This window comes from Giraffa tippelskirchi, chromosome X, assembly GCF_054371585.1.
Source record: "Giraffa tippelskirchi isolate mGirTip1 chromosome X, T2T-mGirTip1v1.2.pri, whole genome shotgun sequence".
NCBI lineage: Eukaryota > Metazoa > Chordata > Mammalia > Artiodactyla > Giraffidae > Giraffa > Giraffa tippelskirchi.
Genome location: NC_137289.1, coordinates 13,104,078 through 13,126,444, shown reverse-complemented (window position 1 = coordinate 13,126,444; position 22,367 = coordinate 13,104,078). Strand labels below are relative to the sequence as shown.

Genomic DNA, 22,367 nt, shown 5'->3' with positions numbered 1-22,367 from the left:
ACTTCCTCTGTCATGGGTTTGTAGGAATGGGAGTAGGACAGCAAGGGTCTAATCATCTCTGGGTCCTCAACAGACCTTCCTAATCCACAGAAGTCCAGTGCAGAAATATTTTCAGTGGAAGCGCATGGGCACGACAATCAGAGAAGCTGAGACAGTGGTATCTATCGTACCACCAACATACTGCTCTCCTGGATTTAGGCAAGTCTTTAACCCCCAGGTCTCAGGCTCCCAGAGGGCCCATCCCCATGTATGGTCCTTGTGCAAAGGTCAACAAGACAGCCCATGTCAATCACCAGATCCAGTGCCTGCAGCAGGATGTGTGCTTCTGGGACTAAAACCCTGGGCCTCTCCTCCAGGATTAGGGTCTAGAGCTGGAAAGTAGAGATGGATACTCACTGCGGCCCCAGGCAGGTCCACCTTCCACCCTGAGCTGTGAATGAGCAGGAGGCTCAGAAACCTACCTCTGCCACTTCCTGTCCCTTCATTCCAGCCACTGAACACTTATGGAGCAACTAGTTAATGCTTTCAGATGCAGAAGATGAAAGGATGAATGAGAGAGGGTCCCTGCTTGGTTTCAAGGGCCTTCTGATCCAGTGGGGGAGCTCACATCCCAGGAGAGTTCAAGAGTTCATATTCCCACCTGCCTGTCCTTTTCCCTGCCTACCCTCACCGCAGTGGGATCCTCCTCCTCTCCCTTGTACCTTGGCCTTGTTTCTCTCCTCTTTCTCAGCTTCTCACTTCCATGGATGTCCATCGAATTCTATTGTAAAAGGACTGAGTAGGGCTTAAAATTTTTTTTTGCCACTTTTATTACATCAGCCATAAGTTCACAGTGGAAACTATTCATGATCAGAGATAGAACATACCAGGTAACTTGAGCATTTCTGAACATTCTGTGCTGCCACCACTTGTGAATTTTATCTTAACATCTGAACCCTGAGATTCTTTCATCCACCAAATATTTATGGAGTTTTGCTGTGGGCCAGGCGCTTTTCTTGCATTATGGATAGAGCAACCAACAAAGCAAAGCCTCTCTCCACACAGACTTCCATATTAAAGTGAAGGCTGACAGATACACAAAGTGCTGTATGATATGATGGCTGCTGGTGTGATAAATGCTGTGTAGAGAAATGAAGCGAGGCAAGGGGTTAGAGATTACTGGCAGAGAGTGGGGTGCTCTGATAGATGAAGTGGTTAGGAAAGTCCTCTCTGAAACCCGAGGGAGAAAGAGTCAGGCAGTTAAATGAGGACAGAGCCTTCCAAGGCAGAAAGGATACAAAGTACAAAGATCCTGGGGCCAGAGCTACTTGTGTGGGAGAATCAGCAGGGAGAACAATGTGGTTAGAGCACAGCAGGAACTGAGAGGAGGCACAGATGAGGCAGGGACTGGTAGGCCATTACCAAGACTTTGGTTTTTCCTTTGACTGAGAGGGGTAAACTATTGGAGGGTTTTGAGCAGGGAGGTGAAGTGATCTAACTTTTGTTCTAAAGGAGTCCTGTCCCTACTCTGGGGAATACATACACTATAGGAAGAGAAGAATGGAAGTTAAGTGGTTAGTTGTGACAGCCTGTGTGAGAAAGGAGGGCTGGGACCGGGGTGGTATTGGTAGAAGTAGCAAGAAGTGATTTGACTGGGAATATATTTTAAAAGGAGATCCAACAGAATGTGGTGGCCGGGAGGCTGTCTCCCCAACTCATTTGTCAATGATTTGAATAATCACATTCAAAGTAGAAAAACAAAGCCATTTTTAAAACACAAGTGTTTATTGTTAAGCAGGGAATAAATAACCAGTAGTCAAGGAACACTAACATTAGGATAGGAAGTAGAGTCAAAGATAGGCAGGACTCCTACAAATGGTGATTGGATGCTAAATTTTGCAGAACTTTTTACACTTTGCTATTTACAAAACTAATTTTAAACAAAGGGATAGAGGTACATAATACTATTTTCCAACCAAAGAAAAGTCCCTTTTAAATATCATTTTGTCATGAAAGACAGGACCCCTGAGGGTCTTTCATAACTCTTACAAGGTGTGACACCAGCTTGCAGCCAGCACTGCTAACACTTCTTTGGGTGAGGGAGATTTCAATAAGCCAAGAAATGTGTTAAAACCACTTAGAGGGAACCCAGGGGCCACTGGCCCTCCAAGGAACACCTAGATGTATGAGTCGGCTAGGCTGAAGAGTGGTGAATCCTTTAAACCTGAGCAGGTTGAACCTTTCTGAGATGGGTCTTTCGCGCCCGCATGGTCCAGGCTACGGCTGGACCCACATCCAAGGCTGGGTCTCCGCTTTTATCCAGCGGCCCCGGGACCTGCGAGCGTGGACCTCGAGCCCCTGCCCGCGCCACCCCGGCCCCGCCCCTTGCCTTCCCCGGCCCCGCCCCCTCCAGCCGGGCGGCGCCGGCGCGGGGCCGTCAGCTCGGCTGTGTGGGCGGGGCTTGCGCCGCCGCCGGGACCCCTGCGCGCACCGCCCCTCGCCCCTAGCCACTGCGCGTCTCCGCCGACACGCACTTCCTGCGAGGCCTCAGAGCGCACCTTAACCCAGCAGAAGCGAGCTGTGCCCTGCCCTGCTTTTCCAAGCTGTTCGCCATGGTGGACGAGCTGGTCCTGCTGCTGCACGCGCTCCTGATGCGGCACCGCGCCCTTAGCATTGAGAACAGTCAGCTCATGGAACAGCTGCGGCTGCTGGTGTGCGAGAGGGCCACCCTGCTGCGCCAGGTACGTCCGCCGAGCTGCCCGGTGCCCTTCCCTGAAACGTTTGACGGCGAGAGCTCCCGGCTCCCCGAGTTTATCGTGCAGACGGCATCTTACATGCTCGTCAACGAGAACCGATTCTGCAACGACGCCATGAAGGTGGCATTCCTGATCAGCCTGCTCACCGGGGAAGCCGAGGAGTGGGTGGTGCCCTACATTGAGATGGATAGCCCCATCCTGGGCGATTACCGGGCCTTCCTCGATGAGATGAAACAGTGTTTTGGCTGGGATGACGACGAAGAAGACGAAGACGAAGATGAAGAAGATGATTACTAGGCCCCGGAGACCCTCGGGCCTAGGATGGGGGAGGGCACTGCCCGCCGCCCCCCCTCCCCGCCTCCCCGACTCGCCTCGCCCGGAGCCACCGCGCTCCCCTAACGCTGCGATCCCCTGGCCTTTCCCTCCCCTCTGGTTGTCTTCCTCACCCTCCACTCTCTGCCAGTGCTTGTCTTTGTTCCAGGCATAGTGCTCTCCAGTCACCTGCTGTTGAGCCTGGGGCGTCTCTGAAGTGCTCTCTGCCGCCCACTCTGGCCAGCCCCAGGACCCTCACCGCTCATTAGAACTGTGTTCTGAGCCCCAGCTCTAGAGCAAGCCCCTCTTACAAACCGTTCAGCCTATACTCGGCCCTGCCGACTGTTAGGCCTGCACCTCTGCCCAGCGACCTGCGCTGCCACCCAGGCACCCTCCACCAGATTCCAGCTACAGACCCGGCCTTTGGAGATCAGGAGCAACCTAGAAGATGCCTTTGTCGGCTACACCTCCTGGGACACTGATTTGGACTGCTTACCAACAACTGTCCCCCCACCCAGGGGCTAATCTTTCAATTTGATTAATTGTTCGCTACTAACTCCGAGTCTTCCTTCTGCCCCACCAGATTGCTGCAGGGGCCCATTGTGCCTGGCAACCCAATTGTTGACATTTCTCCTATGCACCAGTTTTGCACACCTGTCATCTTTGTTTCAAAATTACAGCAGTCCCATCGAGGTGTGCATTTGGACAAAAATACTAAAAACTGAACAATACAAACAAAAGCAGGTACTCAGCCCAGCTCCTCAATACTACCTGGAAAAAGCATTTGCATTCTTTTCAATAAATTTCAAGCACTACCGAAAAAAACAAAAAGTGTCTTTTCATGGTTAAGGGCTATCATTGGCCTTTGCCACTTTCACCCTGGCTCTCATTATTCCCACTGGTATCAGGGAATCTAGTTCAACTTTCAATCTCTGTACTCCCCACTGTCACGACTAAGCTCCAGAGGACAGTTATCACAGGGCTTTATGGGGAAATTGGTACTACCTCCACCGACACCTTTCTTATAGCCCTGGTGAAGGGAATGTTCTCTGGTGCTTCTGAGGTGGCATGGGTAAGGGGTGGCTGAGCAGGCAAGTGGCACACTATCCCAAACTGGGACACTCTTGAGAGAGCTTCAAGGGGTCAACTGGAACAACAAGTACAAGTCAGGACTCACAATATTTCTATCTTTGTGAGCTATGGGGTTCTTCCTCAACATGGTCAGAGATGTTCTGCCCCTGAACTCTTAGTGCCTGTGGGGTGCTATTGATTTCAGGCTTCAATACATAGTGTAGCACATTGTTTTAATACCCCTTTTAGGTGCTTGAGCTAACATTTAATCCCAGATCCTGGATAAATGTGCACATACTAAATGGAGCCCGATTTGAACATTTCATCTTCCTTATGCAGATCCCCTTAGAATTCCCACCCATCCATGTGCCCCAGATTGCTGCCTGAAGAAATTGACAAGATGCCTAGATCTTGTACTGCTATCTGAGCTATGCTGAGATCTCTGGGCCTGGAGGGCTCAGAGACACTGAGGGAGTGGGGTCAGTGTTGAGAAGAAACTGCATACCTTTGTGAGGCGATTACCCTCAGTTAAGTCACTGCAGTGTTAAGTCAGGGAAACTTGGTCAGGAGGTTTGTGGGGGCTGTCTGCCAGCCAGGACCTGTCAGGGAGGATTTGAGCTGTTCTGAGTTCTTATCTGTATCTGCCCTGATGTCTTCATTGTACCATGTCTGGAGCCAGCCCTACCTTAGAATTTCTAATTTAGGTAATGAATTTCCTTGTTGTTTAAGACCTTTCGAAGCTAAGTGTTCTTTTATTTGTACTGGTAAATCTCACAGTGTGGGTTAAATGAGATCCTGATCATTCTCCTGGGTACTTTATGGGGGTGGATTCAGTGAGATCACACCCATGAGATAGTTTGAACTCTCCCTGCTACATGGTGAGCACTCAGTAAATGTGGGCTCTTACTCTCAGGCCTGGGAACCGAGGCATCATTCCAGAAACAGATCTCTTGCTATGACCTTGGCCTCAGTAGGAAAATGTCAGGAGTCCATAGGAGCAGGGTAGGCTCAGGGATAGTGGAAATGGGAGCAGCACAAGACCTTGTTTACTCTTTTGGATCTGGCATGAAGTCAGATAAAAAGCCAGTTACAGTTACTTTGGTGAACAGGCAAAGTCCAGAGCAGGAGTCATTTTTCTAGCCTAAGCATGTTGTTTCTGGAGGGTGTGACAGGGGTAGATAACAATGTAGCAAAAGAGGTTGAGGTCCATCCTGGGGGTGGATGTGGGAAAGTGCTAGTCAAGAGCTGAGAGCTGAATGTCCCAGTGAAATCAAAAATCAGTCATCTGAAGTAATCAGTGGCCTGGGTAGACTTAGAGGAGAAAGATATGATGGTCAAAGAAAGGTAGTTCTTAGCCTCATGGTGATTCCAATTTGTTGCTTTTATGGTGCCTTGGGCCAAAATTAGGATGATACCTTGCTACAGGTAAGGTACAGAAAGAGAATCTAAACTGATTAGATTTGAGGGTGACCTTTTCAGGGTGGTTGAAGGCATGAATAGATGAGATCTCCTCCCTACCACCAAACCAAGTGAGTCCTTTCTTCTCATGGGGAAGTAAGGGGTCTCGGGTCAGTGAAGATGTCAACGCAGTGCCTCAGTAGCACTCATGACAGCTAGGCCAGGAGCTTCTGGAATCTGAAATGCACACATCCTGGGCATGTAAGCATGGGTGTGAGCTGACTCTGTGTGTGTGTGTGTGTGTGTGTGTGTGTCCTTCGTGTGTCATGGAGGAGCAGGTTATGCTGTGAGCTGCAGAGAGGGGCAATGTTAAGAATCTGGCTACCTTGGGGGCAGATTCTGCAATAAAAGCATCAATACTAGCAAGGGCCTGACTCCCATGAAAGGAATTCATGATAGTTTGATTGTAGCATAAGCACAGCAGACAGGAATGGCGAAGCAGATAAGCACATCTGCAGATAGTGTCACCATTCAGATGGAAACTATTAAAAGTAGGTGAAAATGTTGAAATAGCAAGTATGAACTTCAGACTCCTGAATTCCCATCACACCGGACTTGAAAAGGTCACTGAAATAATGCTGTTAATGAAACCAATCATATTGTAGATCATACTCACGGAATCACATTAAATCTTCCAAAGTATGATTGAATTTCTCTAATCACTTGAGTCGGTAAGCAGTGCCATCCATTAATCCTGTGTTACTGTGTTTTGCAGGATGGTATGTAAAGCTAGAGATACATTATGCACATTGTGATTGGTTATTTTCTGTTATTATAATAGTGATTTGGAAGTAGAGGGAAATGTCTTCTTGAAATTAGTGGAATTTTTTTAATAAATGAATTTATATAATTTTTTAACTTCATAAAGCAATCAAAATGAAGCTAATAAGGGGGTACCAATTCAAGGTCCTGAGAATGTTTTCCTTGATGGATGATCAATGTGGGGTAAATGTATGAAGTATATATATTATTTGCTTTGAAATATGAATTTTGCTGGGCTTTGTGGTAAAGAACCTGCCTGCCAATGCAGGAGACTCAGGTTTGATCCCTGGGTCTGGAAGATCCTCTGGAGGAGGGCATGGCAACCCACTCCAGTATTCTTGCCGGGAGAATCCCATGGACAGAGGAGCCTGGTGGGCTACAGTCCATAGGGTTGTGAAGAGTCAGACATGACTGAAGTGACTTAGCATGCAAGCATGCATGAATTTTGCTAAAGTAGCATTAGAAATGTCTGGTAGTTTGCATTACTCAGTAGTTCAAGTATATTCCTACAGTCTTATGTCCACTTATTCCTAAAATTTGAGTACAAGGAACTATGACCTGTTTGGTGTCCTTCGACAGTGCTGAAACTCCTACTTCTGATCATTCCCCTTGCATTTTTTCCCTTCTTGTCTGAAATGCTTCTGTTATTATGTTATCTTCAAATATTGTATTGTCCAGAGAGTTAAAAAAAAAACACAATGAAGTTAGCCCGTGATGGATAATAGCTTGCTTGAAATAATTATGAACTGCATAGCAAGATATGTTAAAGGAGCAGAAGCCCTCCCGTGGATGAGTTAGGGGAGGTGGTGGTGAGATGCTGCAAAGGGGGTTTCAGAGTAGTTAGATAGCAGCATTTATGTACCTCCTGGTATCTCACTTATGATCAATTTCAAATTAATTTTTCTTAATATCCATAATATTTGCATACCTTCTTCCCCCACCCTAAATGACAAAGGATTTCATGAGCAAAATTATAATGTAATTCTTCTATTTTAATCAAGTGTTAGTAGCTCAGTCGTGTCCAATTCTTTGTGACCCCATGGACTGTAGCCTGCCAGGCTCCTCTGTCCATGGACTTTCCTGGACAAGAATACTGGAGTGGGTTGCCCTTTCCTTCTCCAGATCTTCCCTACCCAGGGATCAAACCCAGGTCTGCCACCTTGCCAGCAGATTCTTTACCTGTGAGCCACCAGGGAAGCCCATTTTAGATAAAGTCCCTACTTACATGACCAGTCAGTTTAGAGTCAGTCAATGGCAACCCACTCCAGTACTCTTGCTTGGAAAATCCCATGGACGGAGGAGCCTGGTAGGCTGCAGTCCATGGGGTCGCTAGGAGTCAGACATGACTGAGCGACTTCCCTTTCACTTTTCACTTTCATGCATTGGAGAAGGAAATGGCAACCCACTCCAGTGTTCTTGCCTGGAGAATCCCAGGGATGGGGGAGCCTGGTGGGCTGTCTGTCGTCTATGGGGTCGCACAGAGTCGGACACGACTGAAGTGACTTAGCAGCAGCAGCAGCAGCAGCTTAAGATAAACTGGCACAAGACTCTTATATTCCTCATTTAAAATTGTTACTTTTAAAACAAATAATGACAGTAAAGGAAAGCAAAGGGTATTTCAGTGGTAACTGAAGTAATTGGTGTATTTCTGATTTATTTGTTCTCTAGACACAGATAATTGCACTGCCATACAGGGCTTTTAGAACTCATTTGAATGAACACAATTAAATTTTTAACATGCTCACAAGTAGGGAGAATAATATAATGAGTCCCCATAGACCCATCTCCAGATTCAAAACTTACCAACATTTTTGCTTCACCTATCCCTTTTCTTTCTTATAATTTTTATGGAATATTTATAATAAAATCTCAGATATCATATTAATTCACCCTTTAATATTTCAGTATGTTTCTCTAACAGATAAGGCTTTAAAAACAATCCATAATATCATCACCATCATGTACTAAAATACAATGACTCCTTAATATTTAATACTCCATATTCAAATATCCATAGTATCTTTAAAAAGTGTTTTTAATTATTTGTTTGAACTAGGTTTCAAAAATGTCGACCCAGTGCCTTTGGTTTATGTATCTCTAAAACTGTCTTTTAACTACTAACAATGGCCCTCCATCTTTTTTTCCCCCTGTAAATTATTTATTGAGTAAACTAGGTCATTTGTCCTATGGAATTTCCTGTATTCTAGACCTGCTTAACTTTTTCATATCCTTGCCCAAGTTTCTCTTGGGTTGTTGGTGTTTCTCAATTTTTTAGAGGCTCTTTATTCATTAGGGATTGATGATACATGTTGCAAATATTTATTTTTATAGTTTTAAAATTTTTTGGCCATGCCATGTGACAGGTGCGATCTTAGTTCCCTAAGGAGGGATTGAATGTGCGCCTCCTGCAGTGGAAGCACCGAGTCCTAACCACTGCACCGTCAGGGAAGTTCCTTATTCCCGTGACCATAATCCTCCATGTGTTTTAATCTTAATATATCAGATAACCAAATTAAATAATAACTACTTTGTCTAATTTTCGTTCAATGTCTTTTTGTTAACTAGTTTCTTTTTCCATTTTTAGTTGTTTCTTCAAAAGGTAAAGAACCCTGTAAAACTCCTGGAAACTACATACTCTGAGGTTTTGATGGTGAATGACAGTTTTGTTATGGGTAGATTTTTTTTTTCTTTCCTAGTTCCACTGTCTTTTAGCATTGAATGTTATTTTCAAGAAGTCTGAGGCCATCCGAATATTTTTCATTCACAATTGATTTGATACTTTTGTTGAGTTCCCAGAGAATTTTTTCTTTATATTTCAATAGGATATTTCTAAGTATTACTCATTTTTTTGGTCATGTTTTTGTGTAACCTGGCGTGACCATTTAATATGTAGATTCGAGATCTGATTCCTTTCTGCAAATTTTCATAATTATTTATTTAAATATGTAGAATGCATACTGATACTTATTTATGTTGACTCTCTTTTACCTGCCCTCTACATCTTAAATTTTCTCAGACTTTTTACAAATTTTTTCTTCATTTACATTTTATTCTCTTTACTTCGGTCAGTCCTGTCCTCTCTGTCCTTTACAGTGATTTCAGAAGTACCTGTCATTCTTTGTGTTGCTTCCCGTTTGGCTTCATATGTGACAGTTTCATCTTGTTCAACTTCTTTGCCAAGTGTTGCGAGCTCATGCTTAAGTTTCTGTTGACTCGTGCGTATTCCTGAATCACGTATTTTTTATTTGTTCTCTTGTGTAGCTATGAATCCTTTCTATCTTTTAAGTTGATGGTGATGTGCTGTGTTATGATATGATGGGTGATATAAATCACATCTCTTTTCTCGGCAGTATTTTTGTTGGGAGTGTTATTTGCCATTTTTTTCCTTGTTTTTTTCCCTCCTGTGGGAGTGCATCTAGGAACCTTTCAGTATCTTGCCTCCTTTCCAATAGCGCTGTTCACGCTCAGTAAAGAAGCTATAAGTCAGCCTTTCTTGTCTCTTTTAGTCTAGTCCCAACAGCATTTTCTCTGGCAGAAATAACTCAGTGTTAGTGACCTGTACGTTGCATGCTTCCTATTTTTCTGAAATGAGACAAATCTGACTCCCCATTCCCTTTTCAAAACATTTCCATAGCACTTTCATGTTTTCATTGTACCTGAATGTACCTACGGAGAAGGCAGTGGCACCCCACTCCAGTATTCTTGCCTGGAGAATCCCAGGGACTGGGGAGCCTGGTGGACTGCTGTCTATGGGGTCGCACAGAGTCGGACACGACTGAAGCGACTTAGCAGCAGCAGCAGCAGCAGAATGTACCTAGATGGTTTCTGACATTATTTTCGGAGTCAACATTCTGTACTTTCTATTCTTGTCTCTGCTGCTCAGTAGTTCTTATCTCTTAATCACCCAAGATAGTCTATACCCCTGAGAAACATGGAGCTAACCTTTGAGAGGGATTGAATAAGATTCAGCTCTGGGGGTGGGAGGACCTGACAAGTAAAAAGTGAATTAATGACTTAGAATATTTTCTCACTACAGCTGTGTGTGTGTTTCAAAAATAGGATCAATTTTAGTCTCAATTTTTGGAACAACTTTTTATCCCCTGTGTAACAAGAAGAAAAATGGAAGGGTTTTAGCCATCTGTGAAGAAGAGGCACTGTATATGTAGCAGATCCCATCAACATGTATATGGGGGAAAAAAAACCAAATCTGTCGTTCATTGGAATAAGAAGTGAAGAAGGTGAAATTAGCATCAGAAAATGGACCTTAGAAGAGATAAAAAAGCATACATGGAAAGTTTTGTTTGTTGCAAATTGAGAATGGATTGTTTCTCACTCAAAGTTTGAGTTCAGTGAGAATGTATGGGGAATCAGAAAGGCTGATCCCTGTTTAGCTTTGCCTTAGATTTATTCTGCCAAACCCAGACAGCTTACTTGACTTCCCTGGTTCTAAACTTCTGTGCTATGTCATGGGAATAATTATAGCTTAGGGCTAGTATGAGAAAAAACTGCCTGGTATCTTATCTGGTAGTCAATAAATATTAACATCATTCTTTTCTTCAATAGGTATTATTTTGTAAAATAGTAGTATAAGGTTGGAGAAGGCAGTGGCACCCCACTCCAGTACTCTTGCCTGGAAAATCCCACGGACAGAGAAGCCTGGTAGGCTGCAGTCCATGGGGTCGCTAAGAGTCGGACACGACTGAGCAACTTCACTTTCACTTTTCCCTTTCATGTACTGGAGAAGGAAATGGCAACCCACTCCAGTATTCTTGCCTGGAGAATCCCAGGGACGGCGGAGCCTGGTGGGCTGCCGTCTATGGGGTCGCACAGAGTCGGACACGACTTAAGCGACTTAGCAGCAGCAGCAGCAGTATAAGGTTGGCTGTTATGCTAGTTGTGTGTTTTGGTAGAAAGCCACTGTATTGGGGGATTTGGAGTGTTAACAGAAAACGTGGTCAGCACATTAAAGTGTTGGATATTAAGAATGAGTATTAAGAATTAATTGATATGTGAACAACATTTGACACTTTAAAAGTCACTTTCATATTCAATTTCTTATGTGAGACTCACGCCAACTCAGTGAAGAGATATTTTTATTTACATTTGGAATATTAAGTCTCTGAGATGCCCTAGGACTTGTGCATGATAAAAAAAAAGTTAGAATGTGAGCCAGAGTTCCCACCTGAGTTCTGTACTCTTTTTACAGTTTCACGCTGCCTTTTGAAAGTAATACCTCGTTTCAGATTGTCTGTCTCCCATGGACCTTCATTTCCTTGTTTATAATCTGGAGTATTTTCATTAGTGGGCCGTTCTGCAGGTTCTTCTCTAATTTAATAACAAAGTAGCCCTCAAAATGAGCAACTGTCACTGTCCACTCCAACTCTGAACCCCTGTAATTTTATCTCCATTTTAAACAGTCACTGGAGTACTTATAGGAAACAGTACAGGATTTGACAAAGATGCTGGGGTGACTCATTTTTTAAAAGCAAGTCCCCCAAACACCCCCCTCAAACCTAAATGCCCATCAAAGGAGATAGACAAATAATGATAAATTACACCCCTGTGAGCTACTTTGTTGTTGTACTTAAGTCACTCAGTCGTGTCCAATGCTTTGCGACCCTATGGACTGTAGCCCACCAGGCTCCTCTGCCCATGGAATTTCCCAGGCAAGAATACTGGAGTGGGGTGCCATTTCCTAATCCAGGGGATCTTCCCGACCCAGGGATTGAACCTGCGTCTCTTATGTCTCCAGGATTGACAGGCAGATTCTTTACTACGAGCACCACCTGGGAAGCCCATGAGCTACCTTGCAAGGGTGAAAATAATGATTTCTTTGTATTTTTGAGGGGAAGTTCCAATAGGAATTGTTAAGCATAAAAGTACTTCATAAATACATGTAATGTATGATGATATTTATGAATATTTTATAACCTAAATATTTAACAACCTAATATTTTAAAATGTGTGTGTATATGTATACATTACATACAAAAGGAAAAAAAGAACAGGAAGATAAAAGCCAAAAATTTATCAATATTTACCCTAGATGGGATCAGTATGAAAGAGAATGTTTGCCCATTTACTCTATATTGCTCAGATTTAATACAGTGAGTACTAATGTAATGTAAAACATAGAATTAGTACTTATTCTGGATTGGTTTTAGTGAAAATAAAAAACAATTGTTGGTAACATTATAAAATAGTTCTCTTTTAGAAACAATAATTCATATTGTAGGAACCATAAACTTATGCACAGTTTGTTGTAAAATAAACACAATTGGTTTTATAAATCCTGATATGTTACTTTAATTCTACTAAACAATCAATAATAAAACTTTGTTTTATCAATGAAAACATCCTATACTCAATTATTTCAGTTGCAAGTCTGGTCAGTGCTGTTAGAAATAGGTCATTCTATAATACCTTTTCTGGAGAAGGCAATGGCACCCCACTCCAGTACTCTTGCCTGGAAAATCCCATGGCTGGAGGAGCCTGGTAGGCCACAGTCCATGGGGTCGCTAAGAGTCGGACACGACTGAGCGACTTCACTTTCACTTTTCTCTTTCTTGCACTGGAGAAGGAAATGGCAACCCACTCCAGTATTCTTGCCTGGAGAATCCCAGGGACGGCGGAGCCCGGTGGGCTGCCATCTATGGGGTCGCACAGAGTCGGACACGACTGAAGCAACTTAGCAGCAGCAGCAGCAGCAGCATAATACCTTTTCAATTTGTCCCTTTCTTTTCAGCTGTGATTTCCTTTGTATAATAAAACCTCATTACTTGCCAGGTTTATTTGTATAGACTCCCAGATGACTTTTCTTCTTTTAGGCTCTCTTCCTTCTAATCTGTTCTTTTCATTGCTGTTAGTGTTGTCTTTTTGAAATGTAAATCTTAGAACTTTTTTCATTCAAAATCTTTCTATGATTCCTGTTTCTTCAGAAAGTACTTAAATTCTATAACATAACATTTATGTCTGTATTACTCTTTTTTAAAATTATCTTTTTATTGAGTTATAATTAACATATCGTAAAATTCACCTTTTTATATGTACAATTCAGAACTTTTATGACAGTCACAAATTGTGTAACCATTACCGCTATGTAATTCTAGAAACTTTTCATTATCTCAGAAAGAAATCCCATACCCATTAACAGTTACTCCTCATTGCCCCATCCCCCCACCTCACCCCCATCCTTGGAAACTGCTAATTTCTGTCCCTGTGGATTGCCTATTCAGGACATTTTTTTTACAAATAGAATCATATGATATATGGTCTTTTGTGACTGATTTCTTGTTCTTAGCATACAATTGTTGTAGCATGAATCAGTATTTCATTTCTTTCATGGCTGAATAATATTCTATTGTGTGGATATACCACATTTTATACCACATTTTGGTTTTCTATTTGTCGATTGATGTAAATTTGGGTTGTCTTCAATTTGTGGCTACTATAAATGATGCTGCTATGAAAATTCATGTACAAGCTTTTGTTTCAATACCTATTTTCAATTATCTTCGGTTTCTATCTAGGAGTAGAATTGCTAGGACATGTGTAATTGTGTGCTTAACTTTTTGTAGAACTGCCAGATTGTTTTCCAAAGTGGCTATACCATTTTATATTCCCACTAGTATTATGTGAGTTTTACAATTTCTCTACATTCTCAGAAACACCTGTTATTGTCCATGTTTTTTTTATTATAGTCATCCTAATTGGTGTTAAGTGGTCTATCATTGTGGTTTTGATTTGTTTTTCTCTAATGATTAATGATGGCAAGCATTTTCTCTTGTGCGTATTGATCATTTGTATATCTTTTTTTGTTTTTGGAGAAATGTCCATTTTTAAATCAGACCATCTTTTTATATAAGAGTTCCATATGTGTTCCGGATACTATGCTTAATTATTATTGGATGTATGATTTACAAATATTTTTACCTATTTGATGGGTTGCCTTTTCACTTTTTTGATAGTGTCTTTTGATGCATAAATGTGTTTAATTTTGATGAAATCCAATTATATATTTTCTCTTTGATTACCAGAGTCACAACAATTAACACCTTTTTTATAGTTTCTGTGTTCAGCTTGATGGACATGAGTTTGAGCAAGCTCCGCGAATTGGTGATGGATAGAGAAGCCTGGTGTGCTGCAGTCCGTGGGGTCACAAAGAGCTGGACACGACTGAGCGACTGAACTGAACTGAACTGAACTGAATGTTTTATATCTATGTTTTCATAGTTCTCAAAGTTTTAAATTTTAGATATTTCATTTTGGCCTTTGGTTCATTTTGAGTTAACTTTTATATATGGTGTGAGGCAGTGGTTTAAATTCATTTTTTTGCATGTGGCTATTCAGTGTCTCAGGCTTCCCTGGTGGCTCAGTGGTAAAGAATCTGTCTGCCAATGCAGGAGATGTGGGTTCGTGCCCTAGGTTGTGAAGATCACCTGGAGAAGGAAATGGCAACCCACTCCAGTATTCTTGCCTGGGAAATCCCATGGACAGAGGAGTCTGGCAGGCTATAGTCCATTTGGTTGCAAAGAGTCAACACAACTTAGCGACTAAACAATAATGACAACAACAATCCAATGTCCTGACACCATTTGTTGAAAGGAATATTATTTTAACCCCATAAATTGTCTTAGCATTCTTATCAAAAAATCAATTGGTCATGGATGTATAGGTTTATTTTTGCTGTTTCTCTTCCTTGGAAAATTTTTCCCACCTCTCGTTATCTGGGTATCTCCAACTATCTTTTGATCTTACTTGAAATGTAATTTTCTCAGTGGCCTTACCTGGCTGATACTTCCCCTTCCTAAACAACACCAGTTTACTCTGTTATAAACTCTCAGTATGCTATACTTCTCTGTTGGTGCATTTGTAAAAGAATCACTTATGTGAGTTTTTATTGTCTCCTACTAGAATGCAAGCTCTTTGAGGTTCAGGTTCTTGCTTGTCTAATTCCCCACTGTACAATAGTATCTAAAACAATCTTGAGCACCTGGTATGCACTAGTAAATATTTGTTGTATAAATGGTTGAGTGAATGAATGAGTGACCTTAAACAAGCATTGTGAAAGAGGTTTGTGCATGAGATAACTGGAGTTTGGGGGATATCAGAAAATTCAGGCCTCATTACCTTACTAAATAAAGCAGAGAGAGAGACTGCAATGAACATGGCCTAAGAAGGAAAGTACACCTTTCTGCAAAAGAAGGATGACATGGAGCTCTTTTTGTAAAGTGTTTTCTGCACTTTATGAGCCATTATTAATTTACCAAAAAAAGGTAGTAATCAAGGACAACTGAGAGTAGAAATCTTTCTGAGGTTTACTAACAATGTACACAGCATCCGCTTTCCATATTACTCTATTTTCAAAGGTGACATTAAAGTCTTATGCTCTGCTAGAGATAGGAGTATTTGAAAAAAATTTCATTATCATTGAAAACACTGGCTTCATGTTGCCACCCTAGGGAAATTAGGAAATGCCAGAGATCTAACTTTGAGGTTAAAGGATGCTTTTGGAGAACAAAAGATAATGGGTTTTGAAAGATATCATCACAGGAGCCATGTTTACCTACATGCAGTAGTTGACTGTTGTGAAGTTATTTTTCTTCTTACACACCTCTTTACTTCCAAGTCCTTTTCTTTTTTCTATACTTCTCCTTTTCAGTTTCCCTCTGGTGGCTCAGATGGTAAAGAATCTGCCTGTAATGCAGGAGACCCGGGTTCCATCCTTGGGGTGGGAGGATCTGCTGGAGAAGGGATTGGCAACCCACTCCAATATTCTTGCCAGGAGAATTTCATGGACAGAGGAGCCTGACGAGCTATAGTCCATGGGGTTGGAGAGTCAGACACAACTGTGTGACTAACACTTTCACCTTTTCCACCTTTCCAGTCAGCCAAGGAATAATTAAAGCAGTGTACGTAAGTAAACAGTTTATATATCTTTAGGTCAAAAATTGCTAACGATGCAATAAAAAGAATTCTGGACCCCATGTTCCACTCTGTGGTAAGCTTGGTGTAACTGCCTCTGTGACAGTAGCTACCCTCATACATATGAATGGATCAATGGAATTTGAGAGACTACTTTAAATGTTCTTGTCGTATAAGCATTGTGTATTAATTTTTGGTCATTTCCAAACTTTCTTTAGGAAGAATTGCACATGGAAAATATGAACAACATTGGTAGTAATTTTTGAACTTTCAATTGGAAATTGTGATAGAAACATTTATTCAATATCTAGTATTTGCATAACATTTTGCTCTGTGGTAGTTGGTGCTTTGGTTCAGATGTTTACTTGTTCAATGAAGTAGGTCTCAGCTTACTTCCCTTGACTCTATACATGCATCAGACTCAATCTTGCCCTGTCCTTATACTCCTTTAGCACTTACATTGGATTATTCCACAAAAACTGAGGATAATGTTTTGATCAGTTGCAGGGCAGTCAGCACATTTTTAGGAGTTAAAGAGCAAAAAGGGAAGACAGTATCTATTTACTGAGCTTTACTTTGCTCTTTGCTAATAATATCAACACCAGAGCCCTGACCCTGAAAGAGACTGTTTCACGGACATGTAGTTCTGAAGCTAACATAAAGCTGGAAAATTTCCTCCATGGTAGCCTCAGAATAATATCTTGATGTCTTTTTATATCAAGATATTGCTAGATAGAATTTGAAAAATGCTCATAGAGTGTAAATAAACTCCTCAAAATCATTGAATAATAGGCTATTGTTAATTAAATTAATTTAATCTAATTAATTAAAAAACATCTACAACTGTACTTGGAAGAGAACAAAAACCTCCTTTGGCTTCTGACTATACATCTCACTATACACTATGCGAAATTTCTCTTGCAGAGGTATCTCAGAAAAGGGGACATAAAATATATGGCCTTGGTTTTCCTGACACAATGATTTAACTGCTGCTTTTAAATCCCTGGCATTAATGATTCTGTTTTGCAAAAAGTAACTGTTTCAATGGAGGTCCAGTGTCAATGATGTTAATGGCCCTATGGTGATACAGTTCATATCAAGGATGAAAATGTCTACGGTCTTTTATAGGTCTTTGTGTATCTTAGGAGGCATATTAAGTCTTTTTTTAGACACTGAAATTGAGGTAGAAATGGAAGTACCCAGGATTACCCTCACAAGCCTGCCTGAAAATTAAGATTAGATTTTAGAATTCCTGGGTGCTGCTTTGTTGAGAAATATTGGTAAAGAAAAGTGTACATGGAAGCAGTTTGCAAGAAGGGGGGATGTGTCCTGGGTCTTCGGTGGATTTGCTTATGTAGATATGACTATCAATCTCTTCGACATTTTAATGTTAGGCATCATTAATGTGTTTTCATGGAATGCTGAATATAATAACATTTCTGAATATGTACATTATGCCAACTCTCTGATAAGCATAACATATCATGATCTCTAACATTTATTACGATTTTTCAAAATATTATTATTCTTCTGTTTAACAGGAAATTGATGTTCAGTGAGATATAAAAACTTGCCCAAATTTTATGAGCTGAGATTCAAATTCAGGTCTGTGTGATCCCAAAGGTACTAATACACCATGATTCTGTTTGAATAATCAAATGCATCAAATAAACATATAATAGAGGAGTGAGTATATACATGAGAAGAGTAATATTTGAAGGGTGAGTCTCTAAAGTTTCTTGTGGCTATTGAAATAAATTACTACAAACTTGGTGACTTAAAATAGTGTAAATTTGTGTCTTCACAGTTTTTGAGTCCAGAAGTCTGAAATTAAGGTGTATGGAGGTCTGCACTCCCATTGGAGGCTCAAGGAGAGAGTCTTTTTCTTTATCTTTTCAGCTTATGGTGGCCTGTATCACTCTAATTGCTCCTCTGACAGTCATTTTTCCTCCTCCTCTTCTGTCTGTTAAATCTCCTTCAGTCTCACTCTTAAAAGGACACTTGTCATTGGATTTAGGGATTATCCTTATAAGCTAGAATGTTAGCCTCATCTCAAGATCCTTAACTTGATTGCATCTGCAAATACCCCTTTTAAAAAAATTTAAATTAATTAATTTATTTTAATTGGAGGAAAATTACTTTACAATATTGTGGTGGCAAACCATACATCGACATGAATCAGTCATGGGTACACATGTGTCCTCCCCATCCTGAACCCCGCTCCCTACCCCATCCCTTTGGGTTGTCTCAGTGCACCAGCTTTGAGTGCCCTGCTTCATGCATCAAACTTGCACTGGTCATCTGTTTTGCATATGGTAATATACATGCTATTCTCTTAAATCATCCCACCCTCACCTTCTCCCACGTAGTCCAAAAGTCTGTTCTTTACATCTGTGTGTCTTTTGCTGCCTTTTAGAAATAATGTTCACAGTTTCCAGGAGATACAGTATAGTCATGTATTTGTGTGTGAGTGGGTATTGTTCAGCCTGTGGGTAATGGATTTTTATGGTTGGACTGAGTTGGACCAGTCTAACCTGGTTGGCAAACCAGGGTGTTTGCCCCACCTTTCCCAATTGTGGATTCCTGGAGGAGATGGAATTGTCAGACCATTCTCAAAGGCCTGAAGAGATGGATAGGCTTAATAAGTTGAATAGACAAGGAGTGCATTGAAGCAATGTAATAGGTTATCCCTATGGGCAGAAACCAGTCAATATAAAATCTCTGATAGAAAAGTTAAAAGATTCTATAGGATAAACTAGTTTTGGAGTGAATTTCAAATATTCACCTGGTAAACTCTGTCTTCAAGGGAATTACATTCTAAGCAGCATGACAGTTTATTGAGTAAAGCAAGGGCCTATTATAACAGTTTATCAGATACTGGATGATTTTTTTAATAAAAATCCACAGCAAAAAAATAAATGTTAAGGGATGAAATCTCCCATACTGGGGGAAAACTATGAAGAGCAGAATAAAACTGAATAGCCCTGTTCCCAAGACAAAACTAACCATCCTTCCTCTCTGCTTAGCAACAGTCAGAGTCCCTTGACCACTATTTTGATTTGGAGTCATTAGGACTAATCTCATCTTGTTCTTTTATCTTTTATATCTCAGGTCCATAGGTATCCCAGGTCTCCTTGTCTCCATAGTTAACTTGTACATCTTTAAAAAAAACTATTTATCAACTCTTGAAAACCATCTGCTTTGCATTCTAGATATCAGAGACAGTGTTTAGTAAAATCTTATTTATTTTCAGTAACTTCTCTTAATATTTCTTTACCTCCTTATTCTAAATGAAACTTGGCTCTACACTAATAACTCTCACTGTAGCCTTTTCAAATGATGGGTTTCTTTTTCTCTAACACACCCCAATTACTATTGATCCTGGAGTAAAGATAGGTATTTTTATTGCTCCTTCTTGCTAATGACAGACTATTCTCTCTTCCTCCTCCTCCCAGCTTGGAATCTTACATTATTTTATTATATATCTCCTGGTATCCCTTGTGATAGTTAATTTTGTGTGTTAATCTGACTAGGTCACAGGATATCCAGATATTTGGGCAAACATTATTCTGGCTGTGTCTGTGAAGGTGCTTTTAGATGAATTTAACATTAAAATTGATAGACTGAGTAAAGCAGATTGCTCTCCCTTATGTGGGTGGGTCTCATCTAATCAGTCAAAGGCCTGAATGGAAGCAAAAGGCTGACTTTGCTCAATATTGCAGAGAGAATGCCCCTGCATAACTGCCTTTGAGCTGGGACATTTTTTTTCTTGCCTTTGGACTTGAACTGAAAATTATACCATAAGCTCTCCTGGTTCTCAGGCCTTTGGACTTGGACTGGGACTATATCACTGGCTCTCCTGTGTCTCTACCTTGCTAACTCCAAGTCTTGGGACTTCTCAGCCTCCATAATCATGTGAGCCAATTCCTTATAACAAATATCTTTAAATTCTATTGGTTATATTTCTCTGGAGAACCCTGGCTAACACACGCTTCTATATTTCAGCCATCTACTGACTTCCAGTTTACTCCCCTACAGGCATTAAAGACATTTTACCTCCTGGCACACTATCACTCTTGTCAATATCATTCCTGTTTTAATCCTTGGTGATTTCAATATTCATGTATTCCAACACCCTGGCCTCTCAGTTTCATGACCTGTTCTTTAGTTTTATTTTCTTTTCCAACTTTGCTGCATGTTCCCACGGCCATATCTTATCTTGTTATTATCAATAACTCCAAACCCTCCACAATGTCAGTGTCAAGCATCACACTTGACCACTAACTCACTCCCTCTCCTACCCTGCTAACAACTATTTTATCTCACTGGGACCACCAGTATAGTGACTCTGCTAATTTTTGTCTATCAACTCTCTCCCCACCCCCGCCCCACTGCTGCCATGAACATATCCTCACATCCATCTACATTGTCTTAGTGTCCATAGTCCATTATTACCTTCAGCTTTGTTGCCTCTCCCTTCTTAGTCATACACATTTGACAAAATCCCAAGCCTGGTTAAATCAAACATGGTCAGAGAAACTCATGCAATCATGCCAAGTGGTCTCACTTTAAATCCAAGATCACCAGCCTCAAATGGATCCTTAAATCTGTGTAGCTATTATGCTGTAATAGCCATTTCCATTAACAGCCTCGATGACTATTTCGTGCCTCTCCTTTTACAAAAATGAAGCACCTACTCCTTCTGCTTGCTTCCTGTTTAAGTGAGAGAGTAGAGATAATCAGAAGAAATTTTCCTCAAAGTACTATTAATATCACCACATCTTCCCACCAGCCAGCTTCTGTGCCCATACACTCAACCTTTGTTCCTGTTACTATGAAGTCTGTACTCCCAGCTGAAACTATTGCACTTAATCCTAACCCTGCTCACCAACTCCAAAATATCCATCTTACAATTCTCTTCTTCCTTTCCTATATCTTTCTGCACCCCCCCCCCGATCTTTCTCATAAACATAGCCTACTAATGTTTCTCCCATCCAAAACAGTAAAATAAATAGCTCTCTTGATTTCATTTCCCTCTCTGGCTGCTGCCGCACTTTTCCTTCCCCTTGATAGCAAGAGCCCTTGAAGGAGTAATCTATACTTGCTATCTTTGGTTCTTCTCCAACCTGTTCTTGAGGCTTTCAGTACTACCATTCTGTATGCAATTGATTTTATAAAGGTTGCTGTTGTGGACTGAGTTGTGTCTCCCCAGATTCATATGTTGAATAATTGAATTAAAATGAGGTCACTGGTTGAACCTTAATCCAATAGAACTGGGGTCCTTAAAGAAGAGGAGATTAAGACACACAGAGAGACACCAGAGGCACATGCTTCAGAGGAGAGGCCGTGTGAGGGCACAGCAAGAGTCTGCAAGCCAAGGAGAAAGGCCTCAGAAGAAATCAAACCTGCGAGCACCTTGATCATGGACAGTAGCTTCCAGAACTGTGAACAAATAAATCTCTGTTGTCTAAGCCACCCAGTCTGTGGTATTTTGTTATAGAAGCCCTCATAGCCTAATACAGTTACCAGGCATATCCATGTTGCTAAATCTTAAAACCCATTGTCAATCTTCACATAGCTTGATTTTTAATCAAATTCTGATATAGGTAATCACTTCTTCCTCCTTGATACAATATCTCCGCTTTGTTTCAAGGATATTACAATCTCTAGATTTTCCTCATACCTCACTGGTTGCTCCTTCTCAGTGTCTCTGGTGAACCCCTCTTCCAGTTTCCCAATTCTAAACTTTGAACAACTCCAGGGCTCAGTCCTTAGACCCCCCTGTGCATTCATTATTCATCACTCCCATTACTACCTCTCTTGTCCAAGGTACGATTCCTAGCCTGGATTATAACAATTATCTTCTTGACTCACCACGTCTACATTTGATTGTCTGTACTCTGTCCTCCACACTGTAGCCACAGTGATATTTCTAAAGGAGTATGTTATTTCTCTGCTTAAAACCGGTGATTCGTCCCTCTACCAAGGTAAAAACTTTACCATAAGGTCCTTATGATTTTACTCCTGCCCATCTCCCTAACTTCTTCTCTGGCTCTCCCCTTAGCCACTATACTCACTTGTATTGATCTTTTTGATTTTTTACAA

General features: G+C 41.2%; 1 protein-coding gene and 1 long non-coding RNA gene across 2 annotated transcripts in view; both read left to right on the top strand.

Moving 5' to 3' along the window:
* Nucleotides 1-18,045, top strand: part of LOC145535833 (uncharacterized) — a 77,317-nt gene extending 59,272 nt beyond the window's left edge. Inside the window, exon 3 of the long non-coding RNA XR_014075509.1 lies at nt 14,404-18,045. This is a non-coding gene — a long non-coding RNA (uncharacterized LOC145535833). The remainder of the gene's footprint in view (nt 1-14,403) is intronic.
* On the top strand, nt 2,405-3,878 carry LDOC1 (LDOC1 regulator of NFKB signaling). The gene has a single exon (XM_081564012.1). The coding sequence runs from the start codon at nt 2,592-2,594 to the stop codon at nt 3,030-3,032; it is 441 nt and encodes a 146-aa protein (XP_081420138.1). The 5' UTR covers nt 2,405-2,591; the 3' UTR covers nt 3,033-3,878.
* Nucleotides 18,046-22,367: the final 4,322 nt, after the last annotated feature.

Bases quoted from the DNA above. Each gene is read 5' to 3' on its own strand.
- LDOC1 (XM_081564012.1), top strand. From the start codon at position 2,592: ATGGTGGACGAGCTGGTCCTGCTGCTGCACGCGCTCCTGATGCGGCAC.